Raw genomic sequence first — 11,690 nt, 5'->3', positions numbered from 1 at the left:
GCCGCAGTGTGAAAAACGACATTTATAGTTTCCGACTAGTATTTCTCTGAAACTTGGATAAAATGGCAACCATTCGTCGAACCCGCTTTCGTTATCACATGACAGGCGAGCTCTTTAATCAAAGTTTATAAATCTGAGCAGCGACTTTTTGACAGCCTCTTCATGTTATCGTTTGGTGCCAAGTGTTGGGGGGCTTGTAATCTATAGTTCCTTAAAAATTATTTGCTGAAAATTAAGCAGAACAGACAGCTGAAGAATGGGATCTATGTGTAGTTCATGTTGCGGCAATTCAGATGATGATATTTTTGAGGCAAGTCCAAAGTCTTCCATGTGTTTTGAGTCGTTGCTCACGAATTGACGACATGGAGTGTTCAGATTATGCTTGATAACTTTAATTGATATTCTAAATTTATATTTTAAAAAAGGTTGTGCATATGATGTATTTGTTAAACCAATATTTTGAGGGTAAAAATTGTTATACTAATTATGGCTTTTTTTTTTTAATTATTTTTTATTGGAGTTGCATTTTTATTGAACTGTCTGCAGGAGCCAGCTCTCTAAAAGTGAGGCACTAGGCCTACAGTAATTTAGAGGCCCCCTGAAGGCTGTACAGCGGAATACAGTGGTTGATTTACAGGTTTGGAGGTGCCTTTGTCTATTACAGAACTATGTAAATCATTTGTGCATCTATAAATCTCCTTCTGGCAGGAAGAATTAAAACTCTCCATATATATATATATATATATATATATATATATATATATATATATTAGGGTGCGTCTTATTTTTGAAGATGTTATTTTTTCATGAGGCACCCCATAGGCGGATTTACGGGGGTGCGACGCACCCTCAGCATTTTCAGTGGGGTTTTGAGGAAAAAAAATAATAATCTATTTCATCAATCATCAGGACATATAATTTGGAAAATATCTTTTCTTTCCTCAGCTACAACGCAATTTCATGCGCTTGAAAGCGTATCCCCTCCTCCCCCCCCCCAAAAAAAAAAATAAAACAAAAATATGCAGTTTGGTGTCCCCCACACGTCATCAGTGCGAGAGAAGTATGAGTTTTGCTGCGTAGGAGCATTTTTCACCATTTAAAAAAAAAAATAAAAATAAAAATAAATAAATATTAACACACACACACAAAAAAAATTAAATAAATAAATATAAATAAAAATAAACACATTTCTTAAATTATTTATTACTGTATGGTAGAATAATTGTACTCTGTAATTGGGTATTTGTTGGTATGTTATTCGGATTTCTTTTACTACTGTGGATGAAATTTAAAAAAGAAACATTACCCTTTAATGTACTTCATCAAAAACCATTGAAAAGTTTCAAGTTCTTCCAAATCTTTTTAGTAAACAGTGCTATAAAATCTTCTCTGAAATAAACTAAAAACCAGCATTCATAAGATACATTAATTTTCAAAGTTTTCCAAAGGAGGGCTCCCAGACCTTGTTTGATAAAGTGGTGCAAAAAGAGGGGGAGGAACACATGACCGGTCCCCCCTCCCACCATGAAAAAAAATAATAATGTTATTGGAAAATCTCAGTTTCTTTTATAAAAATCTTTAAATTTTAAATTATTTCAAAATTACCGCCCTGCTAGTCGGCTAATTGTTCTTCCACTTATACATTTTCTTTATTTTTTCCCCTTTTGTTTCTTTTTTCTAGTTCGTCTGAAAGTAAGAAAGTTTTGAATGTTACGCCTCCGAAACCACCTCCCCCCGCCAAAATCATTACAGAGCATCTCAAAATTCGTTTCCAGGGCTTTCACTTCGCAAAATTTCCTGGAGAGAGCCACCAAACACCTAACAACATAGAAAATCGCTTAAAATTTCTTTTTGGAGCTTCAACTTTGAAAAACTGCGGGTCCTTAACTTTATCAAATATGGTCAAACAGTCGCGATTTTAAGAATTCAGTTTCAAAAAATATTCGGACAATTGCTCCTGAAATGCCTTTCTTGAATATCGTCAAAAAATGGTTTTTAAAAACTACACTTACGTGTAGGATAGCCTCTAAACCTCTCCTCCTAACATCATAGAATGCGTTTCTGAATTTCAATTTCAAAAACTTTTCTTGGGGAAAGATCCAGACCCCCCCCCCCCCCCCGCCTTTCCTTAACATCTTCAAAATTTGTTTACAAGTGCGCTTTGAGAATTTCAATTCCGGAAAACTGAAGAGGATGGAAGAATCGATTTTTATCTATACAAAAAATGTCGATCAGGGAGTCTCTGAGCTCCATCATTCCTCCTAACACCAAAAGATATGGCCTATATACCTAGGCTTGCCAGATTTCTGAAATATTCAACCGGAATACTGCGCCCCCCCCCCCCCCCCACCAACTTACTCAAAAGGGTACACACCCCTGTTTGGTTTTTAGAGTATTTTAGAAGGTAGTTCATTCTTAATGCTATATGAATACTAAATGATTACTAATTATGAGATTAAACAGGGTAATGAATAATACATAACGCAAGCAGATACATTTAAACATTTTATTTTCTACATGTTAATATATTTCAAAGTTACTTTAGCAAGAAGAAAAACTGTTAACGAAAAATAAAAATTTGAACAACATTTACATCTTATTTGCATTGGCTAGGTCTTTTTTAGAAAGTCTTTTTCCTTTTAAATCTTGTTGTAAAAATCCTCACAAGCAAATCCAATATTAATTTTACAGGTCAAATGTTACAAATCTGTACCTCAGAGCCATACTAACGTAAGTCACATAATCGCTACTTTATAGGAGATAAGAAAAACATTTGTCTGGCGCATGCAAAGGATAGGAAGCGTACTCTTTTAATACTAGTAAATACAGAGGATTTGTTTTTTAGAATTATGCTTGCGTGGCTCGATAAGGGCTAGGATTTTCCATACAATGCAGTAATAATCAGAAGGTCGCAATTTTTGGACTTATGCCAGTCTGGTTCTAAGGTACAGAAATGACTAAGTTATTGTTTCAAATAATCCTTCACAATTAACTATTTTTGGTCATCTGTAATTAAATTTATATTTTTCCCGGGACATGAAGTAAAATTGTCTGAAAAACCGATCAAACCGGGACGTCTGGCAAGCCTACCTATACCCTATAATCGTTTTTTTTTTTTCGCTTAAAATTTATAAAAATTTTCGCTGAGAGAGAGAGCTCCTGCTTCCCTTTCTTCCCCCTTACATCACCAAAGACCATCTAACACTGAGTTTTTAAAGCTACAGTTTCAAAATTGTTCCAGGTGAGAACCACCGGTTCCTCCCCCCTCCCTTCCCATTATATGAGGGGAAAAACATTTTAAGAGCCCTCCTCCCTTAAATTCTTTTTTAGTTGCGCCGCTGGTTTGTTCTGTCCCCCCCCCCCTGCAGACCCCGGTACTGTTGCACCCCCAGAATTCACAGCCTAAATCCGCCTATGAGGCACCCTCTCATTTTGTTCCTTTGGATGAAAAAAAAAATCACATATCATAAAAATAAAAGTTGAATAAAATTTAGAGGTTGCTACCATTGCTACAAAATTTGATTTTTTTTTTTTTTTTTTGCATATTTTATTATAATATTTATTTATGTTTTCTTTTTGTCATTAATTTTAATTAGTAATAAATTAGATTGTTACTGACTTTGAAATTATTTCATATTTTATTAAATCATGTTAATGAACTGTAGCTACAATCAACTCTCAACCTTTTTACTAACTGTTGGTTAGCAACTCAAAGAAACACAAGTTGTCAGTTAGGAACTCAAAAAGAAAATTAAAAGAGTTCTATTTCAATAATCAAAAACAACATTATTGGAATCCATCATTAGATTATTTGCTTGATTTCGCTCTTGCTGACGATACTTTACGCAAGATTTCACTTCCAGGCGAGAAATTACTTCAAACTGAAAGAAAACTAGGAGAACAAGGCGAAATTGGTAACAAATTAATCTCTTTTAAAATGGCAACAGAACTTGCGTGAAAAGAAGAAATTTTGAAACGAAGAAAATCATGAAGACTGAATCAACTGTAGTGAAATTATTATTATTTTTTTTTTTTTTTTTGCCTCTATTGTAACTGAATGTACTTTGACTGATTCTGAAGAACAAGAATGTGCAATAAAGTTTATCTAGATTTGATCTTTTGTTGTTGAAAAGCATTTTCACTTACAAGCAGTGGCGGCGCGAGAGCAAAAGTAGACGTCGGCGATGCAGTTTTGCGAGGCCCTTTTAATCATAAAATATTTTCAGACAAATCATTGAATTCACGGAATTAATTTTTGTACTAACTATTGGCACTTATAGTTTCCAATTCACTTAATTGCTAGGACAAAAACGTTTCGTGACTAGTAGCGCAATCAAAAAGTTTTTTTTGGTGGTGGGGGGAGGGGGCGGCACATTGAAAGAGGAAAAATGACCTGATAGAAAGGTGGATCCGGGGGTCCTCCCCCGGAAAATTTTTAAAATTTTTAGTTTAAAAACGCCATTTTAGGCTTTCTTTGCTGATGTTAGGGGAAAAAATTTACAGAGGTCTCGGTGGAAATTTCTAGAAATTGAAGCCTTAAAAACGCAATTATAGGCCATTTTTATTGACTTAAAAAGTCAGAGAGTGTCCCAGATCGATTCTTTTGTTTAAAAAAAAAGGTCAAAATCAATCCCCTGCACATTCTCGAAATTGAAGTTTCAAAAACAGAATTTTAGACAAACTTTGATGATTTTACGGAAAGGGAGGGAGCTCTTCCCTCGAAAAATTTTGAAAATTATGCTTCTAAAAACTTTAGCAATATTTTATATTCAGGAGCCAGTCCACCTAAACTTTTTGTTGATGTAGTTTAAAAAACCTAATTGCTAATGATATAAAAGAAAGGCGGTATGGGGACCCTTGCCCGAATATTTTCTGATATTCGAGCCTTAAAAATGCGATTCTAAGGCCATATTTTGTAATATTAGGTTCGGTAATTTTTTTAATTCAAGCTACAAAAACACAAGTTTAAGCGATTTTCGATGTTGTTTAGTATTTGGGGGCTTTAGCTTTAAGCTGGAAATATCGCGAAATTTAAGATCTCGAAACGAAATTTCAGATGCTCCATAATGCTATCGGTGCGCGCGTGTATGGAGGGGTGTGTGTTCGGAGGAGCAGCATTTTGAATATTTTCTAATTTTTCAACAAGAGAAAAAGAAAAGAAATAGAACGGGGTGGGGGGGGGGGGGGGAATAGAGTTAGCTGATCAATAAGCTGTAGCTAGTGAATATTTTAAATTCAGGTTCCTACAGAATTGGGCCCCGCATTTGCTAAAGCTGGCTCTGTGCAGTCTCCGCTGCACGCACTATTTTGATTACTTTTGTGTCTGTTGCATTTAATAAGAGCTTCAATTGAAAACATGGAAATTTCTTAAAACTTTTGAGAATTTACTTCTGAGAATTTTGCGAGGCCCTATCTGCGCGAGGCCGTCGGCAGTCGCCGACGTCGCCGACGCCTAGCGCCGCCACTGCTTACAAGAAAGAAACTGTTGCTTCAAGTAATTTTATTTGACATCTACGTGTCATTTCTGAAGAGACAAACTCCAAATTGGTCTCTTTCTTAAAGAGACCTAAAAGAACAACTCCTCCAATTAAACACTAAACATCAGATGTTGTAGAACAAAAACCAAAGGAAAAAAAATAGAGGATTTCATTACTAACATTCAGATTTTTCACCATTCAGGTCTTTTCATCAATTTTTTTTTGAAGAGATATCATCAAATAGTTTGGATGATGAGTAGCAATCAGAAAAATGCTTGTATATTTCACATTACTAGAAACAAAGGGGAGAAAATTATAATATTGGTAAATAAAAGAGTGAAATTGTAAACCAATGATATAAATGGTGTAGTGGAACTTTTGCATGATTTTTGTTTGACATTGTTATACAGCATAGCAACCATGAAGTGATTATTATTTTTTTGTATGCATAGGAAATAAGTATTTGGGTTATGTTTCTACCTTAACCAACCCCAATTCATGTTGATGTCAAATATTGCAATAGAAAATTGGGAATATATTTTTACTCTATTTTTTCACAATGAATGTAATTTTAATCACTGGTAGCAACCTCTAAATTTTGTTCAAATTCTATGAAACTTTTAAGTGAATGTTTTTTCATCAAAAGGAAGCAATTAAAGGGGTGCCCCATAATAAATTCAAAATTTTTTCAAAAAGTGCATTATAAGACGCACCCTAATATATATATATATATATATATATATTACATTTAACAAGTCATTATTTTTCCACTATATTATTTCTAAAATGTGTATTTTTTGTACTGTTGTGATGCTATGCATAATTCTGTAAGTAACTTGGGGCCTCTTAAGAAAAAGGGCCCCAGGCCCAGAGCTGCGGTAATCAAGCCCTGACCATCTATAGACATTCGCTGCAAGCAGCTTTTGTTTAGCTATCGTCTGTCAAGTCTTTCACTTTTTCTCACATTATTACTAGCTAATCAACATTCCAATTACTTTTGGTTGAATTACACAATAAAACCTGAACTTATTCTCGGGGGCAAATCAAATCTCTAACATGGATTTGCACAGGGAAAGTTCATTTATAGTATGTCATCAGCGTTATCCAGATTTTAAAATTTTTATTATTAATTATATAAGCAACAAAATGTATAATTGCTTATAATAGAGTATTTTTTTGAAATTTAAACATAGGTACTGAATTGATTCTTTTACTTGTGCTAGGAACTAAGTAAATACCTAGCTTTGGAATCAATCTTTGAGTTGAACCACACCATTGTTGCGGTCACTCGTATGGTATGCTAATTCTTCATTAGCTACTAGTTTATTTGGCTCTCTTGGCTCCCTTTAGAGGTTTTCCGCCTCCAGTTGTTACTTCTTATTCCGGGCTGATGAGTGCTAAAAAGCAGTCCTTGAATGGAATAACTGAGCTGGCGGTTGATTAAAAGCGAGTTTTAAGTGCCTATCCTGCGAGAGGAGGCTTGTACCACGGTAGGAAGAAGGGGAGGGGGAAAAGGAGAGAGGAAAAAAAACATCAAAAGCAATTAGAGCTAGCAACAAAAGTGCAAAAAGCACGGACGGAAGAGCAATTAGCGCAGATACAAGAAATCACGATGGCGAGAAGAGCTGGCGTTGTATTTTATATTTTCAAGATTGTTTTCATGCTTTTAAAAATAGGTACATGCATTTTTTTAATGAATTTTATCTTACCTACATTTTAAGCTCTTTTACAGAGGTCTGAAAATGACAAAACGAATTTATTAGGGAATCCAGTTGGTGAACCTTCCAGGCCGACAAGGTTTGTAGTGATTAAGAACTCTTGAATTAAAAATCGAAACATATATTTTTATGCTTAAAAATATTTATACTTTTCAGTGAAAGCATTTCCAAGCATGCAATAGAAACTTCAGGTGATCATCATGAAAAGTTGAATAAAATATTACAGAAAACTGCAAAGTAAGTACCTTTGAATTTTAAGGTTTAGATTATTCGACTTGATTGTAAGTTATTTTTTCAATCTAAGTATTAATTTGCTACTTGTGTTATTATTATATTTCCCATATTTTCTTGAATAATGTTGTAAAGAAAGACTTATTTTTTTTAATTGATTTATAATTAAATTATCTCTGAGAATTTATTATAACATATCCCTAGGACCTGTTATTTGTTTGTAAATTGATGAAATTTTTCTTCATAAAAGTGTCATTGTAGCAAACTCTTCATTACATATTTAATTTCCCATAACAGTTGAATTATTTTAGAAGCTAATGAGCTCATCAATTACAAACAATTGCTATTGTTAGCTATTTTTGAATTTTTTATGCACTTACTATCAAGATATGCATAATTATTCAATAATGAATTTGTAGTTTTATGAAACACTAAGCTTTCAAAATGCCATACTGGAAAATTCTCAAAATATTACATAGTACATGCACTAAGTAAGCACATAGTAAGGCACTTTAAGCCTTCAATATACGCTGAAAGGGTATAGAACAAGCTCAAGGAATACAATCAATATTTTAAAATTCAGTTTAATTTCTTTATTTATATTTTTTAATTATTTTAATGTACATTGTTTTATTTTATTCCATGCATTCTTTAAAAAAATGTTTTCCATTTTACTGACATTGTTTTAATGCAAAAGAAATTGAAGAAAGTAATAAACGAGTTTAAAATTTAGGAGTTAAATACGTTTCGTTTTGTCGGCCTTCAAGCAAAAATAAAAACCATTACCTCATATCCAAAGTAGTAGTTTTTAATCTAATGAAAAACAATAAAAATTACTTTATAGAACCCTACAGTAAGTTTACTGATGTAACTGTATGATTGATTTGCTTATTGAAAATTCTATAAGGGTGAATTTCTGTCAAATGGGTTTTATGGACTTAGTGAGCTTTGTGTGAGCCATTAATATTTGTACTTTCAATACTTTGCTGTATGAATGCTACAATTTTAAAAAGGAAATGATTAATTATACCGCACTTTATGCGTTTTGTTTTTCTTATATCAACTATTAAACTTTACTCTTTCTGTATTTTATACATTATTATTGAAAAATATGCACATTTATTGTATGTTTATTTTCATTCTTTCATACTTTATAAAATTTGTAATGTATTGGGAGTGTCCAAAGATTGAGTTATTCAAAAATTCTGTACCACTGTAAGTACATTTTTAATCTTGGAGATAATTTTTTATTTTATTGTTGCTGTGTTTAGTCACAAATAAAAACTACTTGTTTGGTTTGTCTTTTTAATGGAATCAAAACAAGCCTTAAAAAAGACTTAGTCTCAATAAAATAAAAAATAGTCTGTTAAATAATTAAAAGTAAAATAATCTTCTAAATAATAATAAAAAAAACTATTAAATAACATGAGAAGTCCAACTAAAATAATTTACCAAACCAACTTAAAATATTTCATTAGCATGTAAAATAACCAGCTAATTAAATATATTTATTCCTAAATAAACATTAAAAGTTTCATTTAAATATAGAACTAGAAAAAGGGGTGCAAACATGGGGATGATATAATCGTGTTTTTCAATTTTTGCCAAGGTAGAAAGTAAACATATTACCAAGCCATCTACTTCGGAAAAATACCAAAAATTTTCACTGCCTATTTTTCTCTCCAATGAAAGAAAGATGTTTTTTTTCCTTGTGAAAACTTATTGTGCTGTCTTTAACAATTTTTTTTTTTTAAATCACAGTTAAAAATAAATTTTAAAAAGTGTTTCTTGCCTGTATGATGACATTCAGGGTATGGGCACAATAACTGAATGAATTACATAAACTACTATATTTACAACTATGTATTATGGGTTGAATTACATGTTTACATTACAAGATCAAAACATAGACTGTACATAGTTACTACGGAGTAATGCGCCAACATTCGTTCCCTCTTGAAGTGGGTTGTTGTCATGTGTACTTATCCTAAACACTTTCATAATGGATAATGTAAGAAAATATATGCGTTTAAAATAACAAGTAAGCACAATAATGTATTGCATCAATATAGCACTTATGTTTACAAATTTGCGGTAGTTATTGTCTTTGCATTGAAGAAACTTTAAAAAATGTTTAATGTGACTGTTAAAACACTGAATGTTTATTCTATTGTGTAAAATGCATTATTTTTATTTTTTCACATGAATTGAGCAGTAGCTACATTGATGTACCAGCTTTAAACTCTCCTATGGATCATCCAATCGATAAAACAAAGGACTATGAATCTAAGCTTCATGCTACGTTGCGAAGAAGGCCATGCAGTGAAAAAACTTCACTTTTGGAAGATACACCACACATTGAAAAAACCCTTTCTGAGGAACCTCTGTCAGAGAGTGATCGCAAAATGGTAAGGATTTTTCTTTTTTTTTTTCTTTTCGTAAAAATTTATTCTAAGATCATTATATAAAGCTATGAAATAATAATTTTTGAAGATGTAATTTTTTAAAGCTATGAACAGACTCAATAATTAAAACATATTTCATGTGATTGAAACTATTAAATTTTTTATGGATTATGAATATTGAAAAAAAATTTGGTCAAGTAGTATATTTTGATTAAAAAAAATGGAGGAACTTTATAATGGATATCCAATGTTTATTTAAAATATTCAATTGTTTTTTGCTTTTCTTAAATAGATTTTGTTGCAGTTTTAAGGTCTGTAAACCATCTGAATATAAATTTTACAGTTTTGTAAAAGTAAAATATATTTTAAAACTCCACCTTTCATAGCTCCATTTTCCATTCTTTTTTTTTTAATTCTGTAATATTTAATATTTTTCTATATGCTTCCCTACAAATAAAAGCCTTTTATGGCGCTTGTAATGTGCTGAGCAAATGTTAGTTCAGGAACGAACCAAGATTGAAATCTCATTATAAGAAATATAAAATACAACAAAATATCTTTATCAACAAAATAACTTTTCAATCCCGATTTAATTTCCATTACATTGCTTGAATTCCATGACAACGAAAAAAGCATGTGGTCCCTTGAAGTTCATTGTAACAGTGTTTCACTGTACCTAAATTGATGATTACACATTTTATTTTTTATCTTAATGTGTTGCTCAAATAAAACATATGTATAGCAAATTTCTTTATTGCTAACAATATCTGATAATATTAAATCACATCTGTTTCCAGTTAAAGTTTTAAACTAAACATGAATAATTGCAAAACAATTTAAATTTCATGTGAATAATGCCTTAATTATCCTCTTATTCTCCATGAAGTTAATGTTTTTAGTGTTCCAGTCATGAAATCATACTTTATTGTTTGAATGACAGCAATATTGAAAACTATGTTGCAGATGATATAATAATACATGTTAAAAGAAAATATAATTTTAGTGTCATAAAGTGGTTTAGAACTTTAGACACTGAAAATACCTTTGTTTTTTACATCCTGCTGCTATAACGTAGGTCATGTAAAAGCATGTATTAGATTTAGTGCACTATTCTAGATGTGCTTATTATTTTAAAAAATTGTTTTAATTTCATATTTAAGTGTGACATGGGAGATTTTAAGGAGTAAAACTATGCAGTTCACAAATTATATTGTGATTTTATAATTTCAACGCCCATTGAATTCAAGACCCGCCCCCTCCCCTATATGTGGCAAACAATACCCACATGCTATGTTTTTAAAGTACCTATTAACAAAATTTTATGTGCACAAGTAAAATATTCCTCTGAATGTACTGAACTTAAAACACAATCTTTTTTAAATTATTGTTGCATTTTTCTTCAAAATTAACCAAAATCAATATTATAATTACAACCTGTATAATAAGTAAGTGATATAGTTTTAACTTTGCATAGTTATTTGTTTATTTAATCAGTGTATCTGGTAAAAACATTAACTTCAAAATGTGTGATTTCCCACAAATATCTTAATATCTTTTCTAATTATTGATTTTTTTTCGTAGGTAAAAGAAGTTAATTCATCACTTTTAGCTGCCCTTCAAACTATACAAGTAGAAAACACTGAAAGTCTAGTAATTCCATTCAATCATTCCAAAGAGAAGTAGACAGCAAATTATTTAAGTTCTACTAACTATCAATTTTTGTTATACAAGCATTTTGGTGCCATTTTACTTGTAAATAATACTTGATCTTATATACATATTTATATAATGTTACTGAACCAATTTTTTAAATATAGAATATTTAAATTATGTGTGGTCTATTTTGAATGATTTTGTAT

At 31.5% G+C, this 11,690-nt stretch overlaps 1 protein-coding gene across 1 annotated transcript; it reads left to right on the top strand.

The window, feature by feature from the left end:
• Window positions 1–91: 91 nt before the first annotated feature.
• On the top strand, window positions 92–11,656 carry LOC129222848 (uncharacterized). The gene is made up of 5 exons (XM_054857400.1): window positions 92–310; window positions 7,210–7,274; window positions 7,352–7,432; window positions 9,642–9,834; window positions 11,413–11,656. The coding sequence occupies exons 1-5, from the start codon at window positions 257–259 to the stop codon at window positions 11,512–11,514; spliced, it is 495 nt and encodes a 164-aa protein (XP_054713375.1). The 5' UTR covers window positions 92–256; the 3' UTR covers window positions 11,515–11,656.
• The last annotated feature ends 34 nt before the right edge of the window (window positions 11,657–11,690 follow it).

Source organism: Uloborus diversus, chromosome 5 (assembly GCF_026930045.1).
Source record: "Uloborus diversus isolate 005 chromosome 5, Udiv.v.3.1, whole genome shotgun sequence".
Classification (NCBI taxonomy): Eukaryota; Metazoa; Arthropoda; class Arachnida; order Araneae; family Uloboridae; genus Uloborus; species Uloborus diversus.
The sequence above is the reverse complement of the archived record's forward strand: the minus strand, read 5'-3'. Positions and strand labels throughout refer to the sequence as shown.